The sequence below is a fragment of the Mustela nivalis genome, assembly GCF_964662115.1.
Source record: "Mustela nivalis genome assembly, chromosome: 13".
In the NCBI taxonomy this organism is placed as follows: domain Eukaryota; kingdom Metazoa; phylum Chordata; class Mammalia; order Carnivora; family Mustelidae; genus Mustela; species Mustela nivalis.
The window spans coordinates 16,611,383-16,632,697 of NC_139032.1; the positions used below are offsets into that span (position 1 = coordinate 16,611,383).

The 21,315-nt window shown below is 39.7% G+C and overlaps 1 protein-coding gene and 1 long non-coding RNA gene across 4 annotated transcripts in view; one reads left to right on the plus strand and one right to left on the minus strand.

The window, feature by feature from the left end:
• PCSK5 (proprotein convertase subtilisin/kexin type 5) overlaps positions 1-21,315 on the plus strand; it is a 449,308-nt gene that overhangs the window by 196,032 nt on the left and 231,961 nt on the right. For all 3 annotated transcript variants that reach the window (XM_082694464.1, XM_082694465.1, XM_082694466.1), the window contains exon 9: positions 1,561-1,661. In XM_082694464.1, coding sequence (XP_082550590.1) covers positions 1,561-1,661 — 101 coding nt within the window. The remainder of the gene's footprint in view (positions 1-1,560; positions 1,662-21,315) is intronic.
• LOC309845966 lies at positions 77-8,174 on the minus strand. The gene is made up of 3 exons (XR_014301630.1): positions 8,120-8,174; positions 6,902-7,057; positions 77-159 (listed from the first exon to the last, which is right to left on the minus strand). It is a non-coding gene; the product is annotated as an uncharacterized lncRNA (long non-coding RNA).

A 21,315-nucleotide genomic window follows, 5' to 3' on the forward strand; every position in this document is an offset into this window, starting at 1 on the left:
TTGCCAGACACACTGTGGGGGCTCTCAGCCACCATTCACTTATTTAAGAAAAGACGGTAAGGCTTACCTCCTGTCTCCTACCACCATGTCTTATGGCTCTCTATATTTTTGTTCATTCTGCCACTCTTTGGGTATCGGTGCCTCTCTGGTATGGATGATCTGGTGACATTAAAAGTGTCAAAAGGAACAAAGAAAAAGAGAACTGTTGGCCCTGTGTGAAACTAGGTCAGCTAGCTTGTCAATGTAGAGCTATACCAGATAATTAAAGAGTCCATTCATACATCCTCAGGGGCCTCTGAGGAAACTATTAGGGGAAGGCTCATTTCTGAAGACTTAGGCAGCACTTTCTTCCTGTGAAGATCAGATTTCTTTTCAAATCAGCCAATCTCCACACTCCTCTGGAAGGATACACCTTAGAACCACAGGACTTTGCCTTCAACTGCCTTTGTCCCCCCACACCTTTCTGATGAACTTTCACCTCAGTTATCCTATTTGTCTTGATGCCAAACAAAGCTTAACCGCTGTCTTCCAGTAACTTCGAGATGGGCTCCAGCTCACCTCACGAGGCGTGTGCATTCCTGGCAAGAGCAATGCCTGCCCCAAGGAGGCAAAAGTAGACAGTTTTTGGGAAGGGAAGGTTTTTAAAATCTTAGCTATTTCATAGGTTTGCAAAATTTACCCCAGCGTGTTTCATTTGTCTTGTGAAGGAGAATCTCACTTCAGCTTTTTCTCCCTGAGTGAAATGATCATGAAGGGGAGGTTTAAAAGCAGGGCTCTTGCTGATAGGAATGTTATTCAGCCGCAGCTGAAGTAAACTGGATTCAAACCAAGAGGAAAAAAATGATCTAGTTCTCACATTCTGATTTCAAAAATGGAGAAATGGCGAAATCTCCTTCTATAATATACCGCCAGGCCCTCAGTGGGGTAACTTCCCCTCAGGCACCCTGGGTTCAACCTTGTTTTGGGTATTCACGTTAAATCTTTGAGGAGGTCTTGGTTCTTCCCTGCATCATTTCTGTGGTTGCCAAAAACCCACGTTCCATCTATGACAGAGCACGCCTTCGCTTAAAACCCTTGCTTCTCCCAAGGTATCCGTTCTGGAAGGGCAAGGCCAGACCATGTGCTTTCATGCTTCCAATGCCTACCTCAGCGTCTGGTGGTTGCTTCAACATATCTGATCATGAAAAATGTTGGGGTCATGAAAGAACTTTAGTTTTAACTAGAGCTGGATCTGGGCTGAAGCAAGCAGCAAGCGGGGGTTTGGGGGGAAAATGGAAGGGCACACAGGCATAACCCCTATGTTCCAAGCCAAAGACTCCCCCTAGTCCTGACCCCGGTTTTAACAGAAGTGGAGTCTGATCTCCAGATGCTTCTCTTTTCAAAGTTGATTTGCACAGGCGATTCTCTAGAAGTGATACAGTCACGGAAGTACAGGAACAAGGAATTTAAAACAACTGTTTCAACACCCCCCTCCGTTCTACTTTTATGAGGGAATTTCATTCTACTTGCATGTGACTCCCATGGTCCCAGAACCCTAAATTTTTCATTTCTGTCTTCTAGATTACTACAGATCTGAGGCAGCGCTGCACGGACAACCACACTGGGACCTCGGCCTCGGCCCCCATGGCCGCGGGCATCATCGCGCTGGCCCTGGAAGCCAAGTAAGCCTTTATCTCCCTATGTCTCCGCTGATGACAGCCCCTCATCTCAAGGACCACTTACCCATCCCCTACGATAGAGTCCCTAGCACCAGAACCCAGAATAGAACCTTCTAAGTCCCACCTTTAAAACGCCAAAGATGAGGGTTTTAGCAAGAATTGTTTTCCCTATATTAAGAGAAAAAAAAAAAACACTTTTTTTTTTTTTTTGGTTTTTATATCCTTAAAAAATCAAACTGTGTAATTACTTTATTATGGAGTCATAGCGCAAGCGTGCCAGTTGGCTCCGACACTCTTGCCTTGTTGAGGTTTTTATTCTAGTCTGGGAATGTTCCTGTGAGTCTCAGAGCAGTCGGGGCCCCTTTCCCTGAGGAACAGTGAGGCAGCTCAAATTCCAGGACAATAGCGCTCCCCCTGGGGGACAGACTGTGTCCAGGTCCTATGACAGAAGCATAGGGACAGGAACAACCCATTTACCTTCTGTCCTGTTCAACACGGTCAAATTCTGTCTGAAAGACCAGTTTGAAGTGGCCCCTTGGATGATGTGCGGTCGGTCTCACCTTTCTCTAAACACCAACAGATTTTTCTGTCTTAACTCTTTGAAATCAATGACCTTAATTCTTGTAAAACCTCATACCGATCTATACTCTCTTACCCTCACTTTCAAAATCCAAAACGTCCAGAAAACTGGAAGTTCTTTTGCACATTTGACACACAATGTCCTCTCATGGCAAAGCTTGCCCTGAACTGGTGTGAGGCCTTTTACAGTCTTTGTTGTGAAAATTCCTACATTTTACCGCAGAAATATGAATGTATTTGATTACAAGGTGCTGGCTAAGACCCCCTCCCCACCACCTCCATTTGAAGTTTTGTGTAATATGTGCTCTGGATGCCATATCTGAAAAAATTTTTGAATTCCAAGCACAATAGGTCCAAAGATTTTAGAAAAGGGACTGTGGGCCTACACTCTGACCCCTCCTACAAGGGGACCGTAAAAGCAACTGAAGTAATAACATAAGTGTTTTTCCAAAAATAGCCTTGCACCTCTGCCTGAGGGAGGAAGGGAAAGATCCTTCGATTTAGTCCTACCCTGACGTACAGCAATAGCAGGTGACCGGAAAAGAATGCAAAAATCATGACAAGACTTGGTACTTCAATAAGAAAGGTTCTTGCTGGTTCTCAGTACCTTTACAGCTGCTGCTTTTTAAGGCAGGGGCTGGGTAAAGGCTCTCGGGCCTTAAAGTAATATGGAAAGTGTACATTCTAAGCCATGGAAAGCCTTGGGGTAAGACAGGCAGAAAAACAGAGCTTTGGTTGTGGGCTGCTGTAGTCTGTTCAGACCACTATCACAAAATACCATAAGTGAGGTAGCTTATAAACCACAGACAATTTTTTTCTGCTTTTGCTGGAGGTGTGGAAATCTAAAATTGAGATACTGGCAGATTCGGTATCTGGTGAAGGTCCATTTCCTAAGTGGGTCCCATGGTAGCAAGAAGGGGTGAGACAAGGGAGCTCTCTGGGGTCTCTTAAAAGGGTACTAATACCACTCATGAAGTCTCCACCCTCCTGACCTAATCATCTCCCAAAGGCCGCACGTCCTAGTACGATCATGGTGGGCAATAGGTGTCTACATATGAATGTTGTGGGGACAGAAACATTCCGGACATGGCAAGTGTCATATCTCTTCTTGGCCTCTTGCGTAAGCATCGGTGCTAAGGGAAGCCTAGCTTCCCACAGATGTTTGTTTTTCTTCCTTTTGGATGAGGTTAAATATTAGTCATTTCAGCATATTCTGTCTTTTAAAGATTTTATTTATTTATTTATTTATTTATTTGTCAGCAGGAGAGAGAGAGAGCACCTAAGCAGGTGGAATATTCTGTCTTTTAAGGTGGTGGAAGTTCAGGTGTAGCAAAGAACTTGCACTTACCCTGTTACATTTTACTGGGCAGTTCTGCCCCCCAGAAGTCTCCATCAACTGTCTGTTTTTAAGATGGTCACTGTTGGATTTTTGAAAATATATTATCTTCATCCTGAAATTCTGGGGTGTTTCTCGGGAGTATTTCCCAAGGCACAAAATACCGAAGGGAAAGAAAAGTCTACATCTCCCCGTTCCCCCCAAAAATGGTTGTCAACTCAAACTCAGCATCCAAGGGTCCTGTCCGTGACTGTACACTTGTAGACGTGATACTCGGTTCCTCGGGATATTGCTGTAACACTAATATTTCAACAATTCTTTTGAGCACTATTTAAGCTCAAATGGAAAATCCTTAACATTTATGCCCCAAACAGCCCACTCAGTTAGAGAAGTTCACTTTGGGGCTGGGAACACTCTGAAATTCTTCGTCTGTTTTCTCTTTGTCTGCATTTTGAGCATTTTTAAAGACTCATTTTTGCCACAACTGTGATGGGTGGAAGGAAGTTTGCAGGATATACTCTACCTGGCAAAATCGACTGTGGGTTAAGATTTTAAGCGGTTCAGTTTGATCGTGGGGCCAAAGTAGATGGCCAGTAATCTGATGAAATAAGAAAGGATTGGCCTCGCTCTTAACTCCATTGGCTTGTTCTACAGACCAGTCTTTGCCTCCGAGTGAAGCTGGCGGGGAGAAAGCCGTCTGAGGATTAAATGAAAGGGTCAGACATGATTGATCTACGGGGATCAATAATTTCCTCCCACATAAGGAAAATGTACCTGGAACTAAGAAATGGGAGCCAGGAGCTCTGCCAACCTCACCCACTCCGCAGCCCCCACCCCCTATCCTAGTCCTTTCTAGCAATACTTGGACCTTGGTATTTGGAGAGTCTGCCTCTCCTCTCAGAAGCTGAAAAGCCTCATCCACAAGATAGTCCCCTGTAAGCAGAGAGGAGAAAAAGGCAGAGTGAGGCAGTTATGGCCCAGGACACTGCCACACTGCAGACACGCATCCCCTGCGCAGGTCAGGGAGGAACAACAAGACTCAGGGCTGGGATGAAGAGCCACGGCACGGGCTTCGGTCCCTGGAGGGAAGCAGCTTCATTTCTCCGAAGGTCACTAGACTGCAGTATCTCCTCAGGGAAAGCTCCCACCTCCCTGCCCCCCGCAGTCTGGTTTCTCCGCACCTGCAGGGGCCTCCCTGCGTCAGAACAGTAGATCTCCCTTTGGAGCCCCTTGAAGCGTTGGGCTTTCTGCCTTTTGGGTTCTTCCTGCTCCTCTCCCCTTGGAGATTGTCCCAAAAACCAAATGAACAGAACCCACCCCCACCGCAAAAAAAAAAAAAAAAAAAAAAAAAAAAAACCCACCTTGTTAGGAATCTAAGAGGAGAGAAAACAAAAACAGATGCAAACCACAGAAACAGACAAGCTTCCAGGGCACAGATCTCTTATGCCTGCCCCACTTAAAAGCTGGGTCATGAGTTAACTCGGCTGTGAGGGCTCACAGGACAGACACCCCTCCTCCAACCCCCGGCCCAGGCCATCCTTTTGCCATGAATGTGTAGGAACATGTGTCGTAATAGACTCCCCCATAGCACACCCCAGATCTCAGGTAAAGTGAATCCTCCCAAGACAGGAGGGATTTGAAATGGCTCTAAAACTCTGCCACTTTTCCTGCTCTTTCTGGGTTTGAGCTCTCCTGCCTCTGACGCCTGATCTCAAACTTTGCCTTTCTAGTAAACAAGATAGTTTCCTTCCCTCCCAAGGACATGGCCTGGGTGCCAGAAGTTGTATATTTCTTAGTTTTCTAGACATCGTAAGCAATTTCAGAATGAGAGATAAAACTGCACTCTCTAAAGAGAGGGGAGAAAACGTCTTGTGTTGGGGTGCTCTTGTCCTGTGTTAGTTCAGTGGTTTATGATGTTTCAATTATTTGAATTTTGTGGCATTGGAAGGAATTTTCAGGTTTTTCAGCAGAGTGTGAATATGTAATCAGTGATTAGGAGTGAACTAATGATCATTTGGGCTGTTGCTGCTTCAAGTAATGTCTTTTTGTACAGCGTAACTCAGAAAGTTCTGGTAAAATGAGTGTTCTTAAATGAAGAAAGTAGTGAAACATGACTAATGGTTTTAGGGGAGCAGCCTAGAAGAACACCAGGTCACATGTCAAAACAGCCTTGCATCTTGACACAAATATATATATATTGCTGGTCCTCTAGCCTCTGGGAAGAGAAAAGACAGAAAAGACAGTACATGATGGGGTGCCTGGGTGGCTCAGTGGGTTAAGCCGCTGCCTTCGGCTGAGGTCATGATCTCAGGGTCCTGGGATCGAGTCCCACATCAGGCTCTCTGCTCAGCAGGGAGCCTGCTTCCCTCTCTCTCTCTGCCTGCCTCTCTGCCTACTTGTGATCTCTCTCTGTCAAATAAATAAATAAAATCTTAAAAAAAAAAAATAAGACAGTACATGATGTTTCCTACTAAATGGTTTATAAAATAAAAATTGAAATAATTGATGTTCATAAAAAGATACTGTTCAGATTACTTTTTTAAAGACTTTATTTGATAGAGAGAGAGAGAAAACTTGAATGGGGGAACGGCAGAGAGAATGAGAGAAGCGGACTCCCTGCTGAGTATAGAGCCCAACATGGGGCTCGATCCCAGAACCTCAAGATTATGACCTGAGCAAAAGGTAGAGCTTAATGAACTGAGCCACCAAGGTGCCCCTACTATTCAGTTTCTTATACTATGTTTTACTGAAAGTTTCCCTGATCTGAGTTTGTAACTATTAGCAAAGAGAAGCTAGTTTACTGGAGTCTTTTATATGTTCAATTGCCAGCATTAGCTCGGGACATTCAGAATTTAAGTTTACTAAAGAGGGAGCCTGCTTCCCTATCTCTCTGCCTGCCTCTCTGCCTACTTGTGATCTCTGTCTGTCAAATAAATAAATAAATCTTAAAAAAAAAAAAAAAAAAAAAAAACGAAAGAAAGAAGTCTTTTGGCCTTAAGTTGCAAATAGGTCTCTCATTAGAAATTTGATTAATATATATTTAGCAATCAAGAACTGTTGCACAATGAATGGTCAATAAAAGGGACTGAGTTGGGTAGAAATTTCTAAAATTATTTAGGACTCTGAGAAGGAGTATAACTGATCCACAGAACATCCCGCTAATCCTTGTTGTAAGTGACCCGGAAGCATTTTCCTCAGATTTCAGATCTCAGGGGCCTCAGGAATACCTTCCTTTGAGAACATCTCATCTCACATATCTGGACCTAACTTCAGAGAATACACAAATTAGGGTGGCAGAAAATACACAAATTCTGTACTAGAAATATACCTGAAGTGTATTAAGCATTTGCTCTGTTACGCTAGCTTCATGGGCACACAGACACATCTCTAGGTAGGCTCGTCTCCTTCTTATAACCTGTTTGTTCTCTCCTAGTTCAGACGTCCCACTGGAACATATCATATACATATTTGTAGAACACAGGTTCTAGAATGTATAGAGAGAGGATATAGTATTAGGTAACTTAGTTAATTTGTTATTGTACTACAGATGTTTTTATATGAATTCTCTTCCAAATGAGGCTTAAACCCCTTGAGAAGAAGGGTTGTACCTTTCGGTCTTTATTTATATGCATATAACAAATATCTGATACATACTAAAAAAAAAAAATCATGCTACACGCTAAGTGAATTAGGCAGGACATAATTCAGATATTTGCAAAACCTGTTGCTTGCCTTCAAAGGGAGGCAGATGTACACTAACATATATGCATGAATTATTCACAAAAGCCAGTGCAGTCATTTTGGGGGAGTGTGCAGGATTTGGCGGAAAACAGAAATGGCCAGCCTCCATGATCCAACTTGGAACTTTGGCTCCACGATGCTTTCATATCCTCCGTGACATCTAAGCACAGTGTTTTGCAAAAGGTCATTTCCGAACAAACATTAGATCAATCCATCTAGTCCAGCCTTCTTATTTTTTGTACCCGGGAAATGAGGTGAACAGCATTGCTCAATTTCACATATTCATTGTTTTTATCTTTTAGTTCCTCTCATTGGTGTTGATTAAGTGACTTCTCCCCACCCCACATCAACTCATCCCTTACCCCGTTTACTGATTGTTCCTTAGAACTGGGCTTAACGCGGGTAAAATAAAGGCATGATGTTATTCCCTCCCTTCGCTTCCAAGAGAAGTCCCTCTACCTTTGATCTTTAGTGAAAGGGATAATGGAAGACACAGAAAGGTCAGTGTGTGAAGAATTAGAGATGTGTTGAGCCACAAGATGATTCACACCATATGCTGTTGATTTCAGAAAAACCCTTCTGAAAATTCTCTTCTCGGGAAATTCAACTTACCATCTGCATTTCTTATAAACCTACAAAGTCCATCTATATAAATGCTATGCCATTCCTACTGATCAACCACTTTATGCCTTTGCTCTGCCTTTCATTATAACCTCTGTCTTACCTATGTATGTTTCCAATGGAGGAAAAATATGAGGGAATGCCCTCAAATATTTGCGATTCAATTACTGAGAGAAATCCATACCTGGGACAGTTGAGATGGTGCCTGGAGTTTTTAACAAGCTGAGTTAAAGTAACTAACGGAGGGGCTTCAAAGTTCTAGAACTGACCATTGTGCAGGGAACCCACATAAGAAGGACTTGATAGACATAAACATTTCTAAATATTGGGGGGTTAGCATCTTAGGCCTGATATCTTATAAACTCTTCTTATCTTCTTTTTTTTTTAATTAAAAACATATTTCAGTATAAAATGTTCCATCGGAAATTCTCCTAAGGACCACATTCCCCTGTACGAAATGCAGCAGCGGGCAGGAAGGCAAGTGCATTTGGTTATTGAGGTAAAACAGCAGAGAACGTACCAAACTCTTAGCGTTTAGGAGGATTTTCTTATTTCACTTGGAACTTCAGAATCACATGCACAAAGAGTGAGACTACGGGCCAGGAGCCCCGATTCTGTAGAATGACATCCTTACAGGGTAAGGATGGAGTTAACACGCTCTCCCACTTCCCCCACACTCTCAGAGTTTCTCGAGTACTATAATGTTGTAGTTCGGGCTTAGCATTTAGCCGAGATTTCTGGCAGGAAGGGTTGGGATCGGAGCATGAGGAGGGTGGGGAGACTTAACATAAGATCAGGGAAGAGAGCTGAAAAGGTTTGTGAGGTAAAAACAGCGCACATTTCCACTTGAGGCCCAGCAGACAGAGAAGAGATGCACGGTCCTGGATGATTCCCTCTAGTGAAATAATTGTAACCAGACCCACAGAGCAGTTACCGCGGGCCTTCTGCCAGCACTGTGCTTGAAAATAGCTTTGTTATGTCTACACACACACAGACAATACACTGTGTCCTCTAGCACTTTTCTAGTTCAAATTATATGGAAGCCAATTTTCGCCGGTCTCAGCTTTGTACCTAACTGGTGGTTAATGGCTTAAAACAATGCAACTTCCAGGGGTGTCCTGTATTGCAGGGAAAGCCCTGGTCAGGAGGCTTCTTCAGCCTGTATTGTCTTGAGATTAAGCCTGATATTTTCTGTCCTGATCTCAGGACACGGGGAAGGGATGGATAGTTGAGTCACCCAGAGACTGAACTGAAGACAGAGAAGTCATCAGGTGATGGTTAGCTGCTGCTTTTGCTTAGTTATATTTTCAAGAATGTAGGATTCACTGAACGTATTTTGCTCTTATCGCTGTAATAATGAAGATTGCTTCTTAAGAAGGGTAGTTCAGTTCAGTTGCGATCGCCAGCATTTTTCCTTGCCAGGTGTCATTTGTTACGTTAGAAATGTCTCATGTTGTAAGTATCTGATTTGTGATTTAACCTGAGCAGGATCGCTTTAAGATTGAAGGTAGGAAAGACCTTTATGGTGTCTTCTGGGACTTGATTCATTTTATAATAATTATATCATTATCTTATATCTTATATGCCAGGCTCTCCACTATCTTGACAAGAATTCCATCCCAAAGGACCCTATGCCTGAGAATTCTATAAATAATGATACCACTTTGAGAAAATAGCAATGTAGAAAGCTTCTCTTGGTTGAAGCCTAGGGTTGGGGCAGTGGGGTGGAGTGTGTGAGAAGGGATTTTGAAAGGAAACTTCTAATCTCATTTTTCTCATCTCTGAAAGGTGTGTAAAGAGAACGGGGGTATTGGTATCATTGAGCTTAGATGGAATCATCCATTCATTCCGTAGACCTATATCAATGGTCTACTCATCCGTTCCTACACTAGACATTGTGAATTGAATGGTGGGCTGGCAAACATGGAATTTTGTCTTCTTTGGCAAAGCAGTCTATAACAAACAAATATAATAAACTTATAGATGATAAGTACTAAGAACAACACAAACAGAGTAGAATAGTGGAGAGTAATTTGATGAAGGGAGCCATTTTATCTAGAGTGATCTTGGAGAGACCTTTTGGAGAAGTGATGTTTTAGCTGAGACCTGAAATATACGAAGGCTCACTGGTAGAGAACTGGATGGACCATAGCAGGAGAGGGAAGACCGTGTAGTTGGAAAAAGGTTTCTGGGTTTGAGAAATGGGAAGATAAGCATGGACACTGTGAGCTGAGGGTTTGGAAGAGTCCAAATCCCAGAAGGCATCATAACAAATAAGCATGACTCCATCCTTTTAAGGATGGAGAAATGATCTGATTAAAATTTTTAAAGATCATTCCAGCTTCTCCATGAAAAACTCTTGGTGTAGGAGCAAAGCAGGTACCATTTTGGAAGCTAGTACCATATTTCGGGAGAGATTAGGGTAGCCTGGTCAAGGTGATGATGATGGAGACAGAAAGAAGTGGATAGATCTGCAGATACAGCAAACAGGGAATGAATTAGAATAATGTGCTTTAGGGGAAAAGAAAAACTCAAGGCTGAGGTCTAGTTTCTTAGCGGAGCTCTTTGGTAGATTATATACCATTTACTGAAATAGACACCCTTTATTCTTTCCATGGGATTCTGAGAATTAAAAGAAGCATAAATACCCATGGGACTAGATCTCTGGGCCTCCGGGTCTTGCAACGAGACCCGTAGCCAGTAGCCAGTTTCTCTTACAATTACTGACTGCACTTTGGTGCATCGGCTCCCCCAGCAATTTATTTCTTCTTAGAAAATGCTTTTCACTAAGACCATGGTGGCTATAAAGGACTGAAACCATTTGCATTTTTAAAAAGAGAGAAAATAAAGAATATGGATTTATTTACATTATAAATTGCTTATCTACTGCTCTATCCTTTAATTTTAATAGGGTGATAATAGCAAATTGACTTTTATGCAGTTACCCCATTAGATTGCTTAGAAAACCTAATGAGCTAGTGGGTTCTTCAAGAAGTATCTAAGGGCGCCTGGGTGGCTCAGTGGGTTGAGCCGCTGCCTTCGGCTCAGGTCATCATCTCAGGGTCCTGGGATCGAGTCCCGCATCGGGCTCTCTGCTCGGCAGGGAGCCTGCTTTCTCCTCTCTCTCTCTCTGCCTGCCTCTCTGCCTACTTGTGATTTCTCTCTGTCAAATAAATAAATAAAATCTTTAAAAAAAAGAAGAAGTATCTAAAATTCAGTATTTAAATTTAATCCCTTAAAGGTTTGTGAATTTTATTCATTGTCAGGAAATGTTTATTCTTGATAATGTCTATGGTAACACCCTAAATACTATCAAATATAATTTTTCTTACTAAGAATAAGAGTAGCTCCCTTCCCCCCAACCCTGGATCCATTATAGTTTCATACCATAGTTTTCTAACTTTAATCACTTTAATCAAAGCATATTTCAGTTCATTCTGCAAAGTGACTTACTTTATGGCTTCATCAAATATAACTCTCTTTGTATTTGAACATTCTCAGATATATTCCTAAACTCTATATTGAAACCCAGTTAGAATTCAACGCTATTTTTATATTGGGTCTTCTTGAGTTTTGAATCAGTCTTGTATACGGTCACATTGTCGTAGCCTATAATTTTTTACTTCTAGGGTATTTTTGTGCCATTTGTTCAGAAGAGAATAATTGTTCCTAGTGACACTATTGTTATTCTGTGCTTAGCTGATCCCAGCATTCTTTTTACTCTGTTTTTGTAGAATCATAGTACATTTTGCAATCCGTAGGAGAGAAATGTAGAGAAGTAGAAACGACAGACTGAAAAGCATGTGATTTCACTAGCATACAAGATTTATGCATTCTGACCTCAACAAGTCAGTGATGGTATTTGATTTGTCAAGAGCACTCACAGTGAAGTAATCTGGGATACTGGAATGCAACCTGCACACAAAGAGAAAGATATTTTGTGTGTCGAAGACTGGCTGATTTCTGGCCATCTTGGATTTTCTTTTCTCCATTTGTGATCATTCTGAACCTTACTGAGTAACCATATGGGTGACCAAGGCAAAGTAAACTTCTATGTTCTTTGCATATCCTGGAAAAACAAAATTTTGTGAAGCCTGGTAGTGTCTTTCTAACCCATAAAGACATAGTACATTTGACCGCGACATGCTGTGTAGGAGACAGAAGTTTCCTGTTGCCTCAGTTGAGTGTGGAAATAGTGCATCAGAGTGCAAAAAGGTAAAATCAAAAAATAAAATGATGAAAAATAAAAACAGCAGACATCTTTCACCAATTGCTTGTTCTGTGCCAAGTACGGGGCGGCGATCTTTTATGGGTTATCTCACTTAGTCCTCAAAGCAGTGCTGTAGGTAGGCTATTTCAGATGTGGGAAGAGGCTTAGAAGTTTATCCAGGTGAAAGGGGTAGATCTAGAAATGGAATTCAAGGTGACATGACACCAGAATGCACTATTATACCACATCACCTTTCCGCTCTAAGAGCTGTAACAAGATATGCTTTATTGCAAATGGCTGCCGGGCAATACAAGGGCCATGAGTACGGAGAAGGATGTCAAAACTTTGAATAGGGATGATTTAGGAGGACTTTATAGAAAAAAAGGAATTCAAGCTATACTCTGAAGATTATTTTTTTCAGCTTTAGTATGTATGAGTCATACAGAATCTTGTTTAAAAACGTAGATTTTGACGTCACCTGGCTGGCTCAGTGGGGAGAGCATGTGACTCTTGATCTCAGGACTGTGAGTTCAAGCCCCAGGTTGGGTATCAAGATTACTTAAAAATAAAATCCTTTTTAAAAAAGCAGATTTTGAAGCCCTCAATATAGTTTGGGTGATTCGATTACAAGGAGTCCATAGACCACAGGAAGAAACCATCCCCCTGGCCTGTCAGCTGTCTTGAAAGTGAAGATGTGCAGTAGCCCCAACAGAACCAAGAATAATATTGGGCACTTAGGAGGCAATCGAATATTCATTTAATGAGGGAATGAATCCATGGAGAGAAGGAAGTCTCCCTTTAGTTATTGAAAAGTATGAATTAGGTATCTGTTAAGGTAGCTGTAGATAATAGGGTATCCATGCCAACAAATTTAGTTTTAATTCCAAATGTTGATTGACTGATTCAAGAAATACTTAGAGTCATGCTTGTTACCATCATCTCTATTTTGAAACACCTTCTTCCCCATCTTGGAAGCAAGCTGAAATACACGTATAGTCCTTGTTGGAATCTTTGGCATCAGAATTCTGATATGACTCCATGTGTGTCTGGCACCGTGCGTAGAACTAGAATACATCTGTGAGCAAAACCTGGATGTTCCATGCGAATCTGCCAGAAATGGTACTAGGTTCATCCCAAATGCATGTGATGCTTTGAACCTGGCTCCCAGAGAACATGCATTCCAGCGAAGGGAGGCTACAAGTTAATTACATCTGACAGTAGGTGCTATGAAAGAAAAAAATAAAGGATGATATTGTGATAGGATGTGCTGATGGGCTAAGGGTAGGGGAGGGTCATAATGGCGAATAAGAGAAGGATTAGGGAGGACCACCAATAAGATGACAGTATTTTTGCTGAAAGTGAAGTCATAAATGTGATCCAACTTATACTTGTTTTTTTTTTGAGTTTTCCTGAGTTATTGTTTGATTGAGTTTCACCCTTTCTTATCCAATGCTGCTTGACATCGTGACCAAGCCTTAGATAACAGAAGTTCAAACGAAGAAGAGAAATAATCCATATTTTTTATTTCTACCAATATTTAGAAATATGCCTGTACATGATTGAAAACTGGACATCCCTTCAAAGTTTAAAATTATTCATCCAGAATCCAGTGAAGGCTTTAATTTGTCTTTTTAAAAGACAGTTAATAATCTGTTTTTGACAATTGTCTTTTTTAATTTAATTTTTTTTTTTTAAGAGGGTGGGTAGGGACAGAGGGAAGGGGAGAGAATGTTAAGTAGGCTCCATGCCCAGTATGGAGCCAAATGCAGAGCTTGATCTCAGAACCCTGAGATCATGACCTGAGCCAAAATCAAGAGTTGGATGCTTAACTGACTGAACCACCCAGATACCCCTCAATTTTCTATATTTGGTGGGCATGACAGTTTATCTGAAAAAATTGATACACAACCAGGGTATGTTGGGAGGAGGGAAGAGAATTGAGGGAAATTTAAGGCAGGCTCTCAGAGGAGTCTGCTTGTTATTTGGCCATTGGAAGCCTTTTTTATAACCGACTTGAAAGAATATAAGAGGGAGATTCCTGGAGAGAGTATGATCTGGGAGTGATCATATTAGTCAAGCTGTATTCTTATTCATCGCTCTGAATTTAGGTGCCATTGGAGTTGACATCTAATAGCTTCATTACCATAGCAGATGTATTCCATTTTATAATTTTCATTGTGCTAAAATTCTCCATTATAGGCAATACCTTACCTGAAATATAAAATACTTGTGATCAGTTTGTCTGAGAAATCATAACATTGGAAGGTTGCCCAGAGCCCAGCTGGTCTGTAGAGATGCTATTTAGTGAGAATGTTCAAGGATCACCAGGCAAAGGAGAATAATACTGGTAATGTAAAGAAAGTTATTTTAAAAATAAAGGGTTTTTTTCTTTTTTTTAGTTAAAAAAAATTAAAGTAGTGCTTATTTGGAAATTAAGCACTATTTTGGTATAAAATTTTCTTAATTGTATGAAATAATGCTGTCCTTATTCAGCGAAATTAAGTTACCAGCCTTCCACTGATTTCATATGCACTAAAATATTGAACACTGAAAGATCCCAGAGGAGCAAACCTATCTCTACCAATATTGCTGGCAATAGAACCATTTTACAAAATAGATTGTTATTACTAAAATAATACATACCTGTTGTAAAAAAGAGACTATAAAGAGCATAGAAATTTAGAAGCAAAAATCAAAACTCTCCCTATACAACTTTCAACAACTCAGCAACTTTTTTATGCTTGAATAGTAAAGTAACTCCATAATACTATGATGCCCGTTCCAAATATTCTTAATGTATACAATGTATTTATTGCAACAGTATTTCCTGCTTTATTGTCTTCAATCTGCCTGTCACCTTCCCTTCAGATCCTGTGTACATTTTGTCTTCCCATTAGTTTTTGTTGTTTTTTGTTTTTTGGTTTTTTTTTTTACCATCTGTTTTACCTACCTAATGCTTTGTCCAACATAAGCAAGCTTAGAAAAGAAGATTTTAGGTCATTGTGGATGTCTATGGCTACTTGTTAGAAATTGGGTACTGAGAAATTCCTGAATTCTAGGAACTAAAGTTCAAATTGAATTACAAAAACATGGTTCCAAGCCACTCAAAACGGATGTGATGCTGCGAATCCTCTATAAATCACGTACAAATCTTTTTTGTTAATATTTTTCTTCTCAGTATATGCTCTGTATATTACCTCTGGCCATAGTTATTACAAATACTTTATCAATTTGTCATTTGCTTCAAGTTTGCTTCAGATTGTTTTGACAGATGGGACTTTTTTCTTTGTTCTTTCATTATTATTAGTCAATTCTCTGTGTCCTTGATAAATTCTTCAGTTAGTCATGACTCATCTTTTTGTACCTCCTGAAGAATGTTACATATGCTTATAAAAACTATGTATGCTTTCCTCCTAAAATGATCCCAAACATACAGATAGCAGAGGATATGCTGTACCCCAGGGTAATCCATGGATCCCAAGTTAAGAGCTCATGTTAGAAAGTCCTTTCCTATCTCAATTACCAACTTCTATTTTTCATCTAGGGTTTTCTCATTTCATTTTTCAGTAGAATTTATTGTGGCATTCAGTATGAGGATCTAAGTTGAATTTTTATAGAGATCCATTTACTCGATGCCATTTCTTATGTAATCCATCTCCAAAAACAATTTGTTTTGCATTCCAGTCATTGAATTTATCAAGGTCTCCCTTGAGTTTTCTGTTTATTATTCTGTCAGTTCTTTTGACATTTCAGTATCATTCCACTTTTAAAATTTTTCTTTAAGCGGGGTGCCTGGGTGGCTTGGTGGATTGGGCCGCTGCCTTCGGCTCAGGTCATGATCTCAGTGTCCTGGGATCCAGCCTGCTTCCCCCTCTGTCTCTGCCTGCCTCTCTGCCTACTTGTGATCTCTCTCTGTCAAATAAAATAAGTAAAATCTTTAAAAAAATTTTTTTTTCTTTAAGCATTTTTACCTATTTATTTTTCCAGGAAAAATTTAGAACCCTTTTGCCATGTTGCCCAAAACAATCTGAGTGACAATTTATGACAACTGTGTGAATCTGGGCTTCTTTATAACAGTTGGTTTTCGCATTCAAGAATATTCAGATCTCTCTTTTATTGGCAAAATAACATTTCAGGCTTGTCTTTCATTCCATACTTTTTGGTTTAGACTTCTTTTCAGAATGGCAAATATTTGTATGCTTTGCTCTTATCCTTTTGTCCTTAACTAGTTATTGCTCATGTTTAACACATACAATTTTTTGTATGTTTTTCTTTTCTCTAGCCCCTTTAATTCACAGTACATTGTAATTGATTATCTTGGTTTTTGGTGTATGTGGGGAGGGGTATATACATGGCTTCTGGCTATAGTAATACTTACCTCTGTTCATTTGAGGTTTTTTGGTGTTTGTCTTTATTGTACAAAGTAATCATTATGACTTCAGGTTTTGGAGTAGGCTGGCTTCTGTTCGACCCTTCCTCCACCTCATTACTACTTAGGTAACCTTCAACAAGTGAAAATTGTGTTTCTTGACCTTGTTAAATTTCGGTTTCTTCACCTGAAATTTGGGGTAATTACCCAGAATCACCAGATTGTTGCCAGGATGAAATAAATTTGGGCATTTCTAAAGTATTACAAATATGGAAGCTGATATAATCATGATTAGTGTTTCTATTATATTAGTTAACCATTTAAAATATTAAGTATTAAGAATGACAATAAGCTTTCATGTCTAGTCCTGGTTTTCTCTAGATTTTATTTAACCTTTGTTTCACTTTTTGTTGATGTGTGTTTTTCTTCATGTGGCTCTGCAACATTTTTGGTTTTACTGAGGTTTTGTCAAATATGGAATTTGGGTCTTTTCTCAGTATCTGTTGAGATTTTTAGTATCTAGATTCTCATACTGAAATCATTTATGGGATTTGTTAGAATAATAGATTTTAATATATTATTTCTGTTTACATTATGAATGAAATTTGGCTTCTTTAGTATGCTATTGGTTTAGTATTAGAATATTTTATAGATGGCTTTGTGTTTATTTTCCTGAGTGACATTTATAGTTTAGCTGAATAATGTGTGTGTGGGCGTGTGTGTATATGTGTGTGTTCTGTATTGTTACAACAGCTAGATAATATTAATTGTGTACTAATGGAATATAAAGAGAATCTTGTAAAGTATTCTTTATTTTTTTCCCATCTATCCCTCAAGTATATGGTAGCATAAGTAGTAAATGAAGAGGGAAGCTTCCTAATTCAGATTGACTTGACCTGTCTGTACTCTGCCTCTATCTCTGCCAGATTTTTGTGTTTTTGTTTTTGTTTTTGTTCTAATATATCAAGTGATGTTAAATTCACAAACCAACTGTGAAATTTTGTATCTATTCTTTTCTCTGGAGACACTTGTGATCACTATCCTTGTAAATTTGAATGAAACCATCTGTCCCTAATTCTGAGAGGTAATTCTTTGATAAATTTTTCAGTTTTAATTCTTTCTACCTATATTCTCTAAAACTGTGTCCATTTCATAAGATGTTCAAATGTGTTAATTAATAATTATATATAATGATAATGATAACTATGATATAATGGCATATTTTGTTACTTATAGCATAATATATTTTAATATATCTAATATTAATATAAGATACATATTATATATTATTTTCTTTGTTAGATGTTTTGTTGCTATTATTTTTTTCAAAAGGCCAGTTCTTGAATTTGTTCATGAGTAATACTGTTTTTCTTTTGTCCTTTTTTTGTGTGTGTGTGTTAATATCTTTTCTGTTTTCCTTAGGATCACTCTTCATTCTCTTGTTAATCTTACTGGATGAATCATGGTTCATTTATTTCTCCTTTTATATTAGTATGATTTTTCTCAAAACTGCATATTTACCTCTGAAGACACTTTTGGCTGACTATCATTACTTTCTAAGGATATTTGGGCTACCTCCTTGGTAGAATGACATTTGAGAATAGTACTTTCAACTGTTTAACAAACTTTGTTTCTCTTGTTACTGACTTTTTTTCTCCATTGTATGCTGGTCAGATAATGAAGCTAGATAATCAACCACACTAGTGGTGTGTAAGGTATTGTTTTTCCTTAGGGAAGTTGAGATTTCCTTTTGGCTCAGTGTATCAGCAACTTTTTCAAAGCTCTTTAGTTGATCCATGAATTCTTAAGAAAAAGAAATAACTCTTTGTAGGAGATATGTTTTAATATTATTAAATTATATCTACTATATAAACAAATCCTTTATAGTCTTTCCCCTGAAGTAAGTGGATTAAATTACCTGAATAGTAATCTGGGTCACTCCGTTACTTCTTTTTTCTTATGGTCTTTGATCCATACATTTTGATGAAAACATTTCATCCTGTTAGATAGTTATTATAGATACTGCATTATCTTTTAGCCAAATTGTACTTCCTTGTTCTTTTCAGTATTTTTATGTCTAAAATGTTACATCATTTGCAACCAATCTTGCCATGCATACATTCACGTGTGTGTTGTGGAAAAATCTGTGCCCTGTCTTTTTTTGTTTATACATTTTATTTTCTTAGGTTAAAAAATGATTTAATGTCAATAAATTTTAGATACCATTTTTAAATAAAGCTGATATTTAAAAATAAATATATCTTGTAATTAGGGACTTACCCCTTTGACTCCTTGCTATATGAACTTGGTTTAAATTTACTTTACTTTCCCCACCTGTACCTATTTCTGCATGTTTAATAGCATAATCTGGATTTATGCAACGCGCTATTTTAATTAATTTATTTCTTACTATTATTTTTTATTTTCTTTTCTGAAGAATTGTGTTAAAAGACTTATTAAGTCTCCCCTTTGTGTTTGATTTTTGAGCCCTTAGAAGGTCTTTCGTAACAACATATTGTAGGGTTTTTAATTTTGATTTATGTATTCATCAGCTGAAACAGATCTTGAAGTTATCTGTTTGCTTTATTTTGGTTTTCAGAGCATGTGTTTGTAGAGAGGTAGGTTAGTTGACTTAGTCCTACCAATGGGTGTTTCTGCATTTACTCATAAAGGACCGGAGCATAGTAGAAAATTCTTGGGCTTGTTTCCCTTCAGTGGTTTTAACTGTCCTTTTTCATTGTCTCTTGTAATAAGCTTTGCAGGGAGGCCTAAGACAGAAATTCTGTTTTGTTTCAATTCCTAAATTGCTTTAAGGGTACTTCTCATTTGTGTTTGAAATTACCTGTCTGGGGACGCCTGGGTGGCTCAGTTGGTTAAGCAGCTGCCTTCGGCTCAGGTCATGATCCCAGCGTCCTGGGATCGAGTCCCACATCGGGCTCCTTGCTCCGCAGGGAGCCTGCTTCTCCCTCTGACTCTGCCTGGCCATTCTGTCTGCCTGTGCTCGCTCTCTCGCCCTCTCTCTCTCTCTGATAGATAAATAAATAAATAAAATCTTAAAAAAAAAAGAAATTACCTGTCTGCACACAGACACATACATACACTCATACGTATCAGGATGAGTGTTAGGGATGCAATTCTTAGTATTTCCTGAAACCTACCAAGTCCTTTGAGCCTCCCTTGGGCATTTTTAATCAAGTAAGATTTTTTTTTTTAAGATTTTATTTATTTATTTGACACAGAGAGCACAAGTAGATAGAGAGGCAGAGAAAGAGAGAGAGAGAGAGAGGAAAGCAGGCTCTCCACTCAGCAGAGAGCCCGATGCGGGACTAGAGCCCGATGCGGGACTCGATCCCAGGACCCTGAGATCATGACCTGAGCCGAAGGCAGTGGCTTAACCCACTGAGCCATTTGATGACTAACAAAGCATACCATGGGCTTCAGAGCTCGAGCCCTGGAGTCTGAGACACCCGGATGCAGAGCCGTGTTCTTGTTCTCACTGTGACATGACTTTAGGAAAGCCTCAGCTTCCACATCTGTAAGAAGAAAATAGTAAGTTGTTGACCTCATGGGGTGGTTTTGTGTGCATTACTGCAAAGCACCAGTAGAACAGCTGGAAAGAGGTAGTAAAGGCAGTGCCTACTGGTCCTCAGGGGCAGACAAAGCTCGTCTCTTGAAGTGGGTTTCTGTTTCCTGGCCTCCAGATCTGTCATCTTGTCTTTCCTTGTCATCACTTCATTATTTTCCTTGAAAACAAACAAACAAACAAACAAAAACTAGGGGGATACTCTTCCATTTGTAGTCCGTATCATGAACCCCATTTTCCACACTTTCAGTACCACAGGACCCACATCCGTTATCAGTGGACTCCCTCTCGTGCAAACTTCGCTCTTCCTGGTACTACTGTATGCTCCTTCTAGTCCTCCTTTCTCTCAGCTTCTATTTTGTCATCCACACTGACCTTCTGTACTGATGTATTCCCTTTTTGTTCACTCTCTTTTCCACGGGCTCTATATTATTTTTCTTCTCTTTTCCTTTCCCTTTTCTTCATTTTCTTGTCCCTGTACTTCCTCCTTTAGTTTCTTTTATTTTTTTTTTTTCTTTTTCCTTCCCTTGGTTCTTCCTCGATTTCTATTTTTGCCCTTTTTAAAATTACTCTCAATGAGAAACTCTGGCTTCAGAAAAGTTGCGCTGCTATCCCTGCTCTGTTTACCACCCAAGTACAGACCTATGCAAACTTGCCCTTGAAGGATGGGGTGATAGACAAGACCCAGTGGTCAATTCCCAGGTCCTGGTGGAGAACCATCCAGTGAGGAATGCCGGTGAGGAGAGGATCTAGGCAGAGGCTTGCCGGCAGCGCTCATTGGCTTTCCCCCCTTGTAGTCCCGCCTCCAGTCAAAGTGGGCGGGGCTGGAGTGAAGCAGAACCAGGCTCTGGAGTCAGCCCTAGCTAATCCTATGACCCTGAGCAGGATCCCGACACTTTCTGTGCTTTGATGTCCTTATTTGGGTGATAAAAGTAATAGCATCTCTTAGGATTGCCAGGAAGAATAAATGAAATCATGAATATAGTACTTCTCACAGTGTGCCTGGCATACAGTGAATACGCAATAAATGCCATGTAGTAGTCGATAGTTTTGGAGATCTGTTAGGAATTACATTCGGTACCAAGAAAGTATAGTGGGTACAGCAGGAAATCCACAAGACCTTGGTTCAGAAACTCAAAGCTACCAAAGCTGAGTCTGCGTTATTCTCTCAATATGTATGTATGTATGTGTTTATTTATTTATTTTTAGGATTTATTA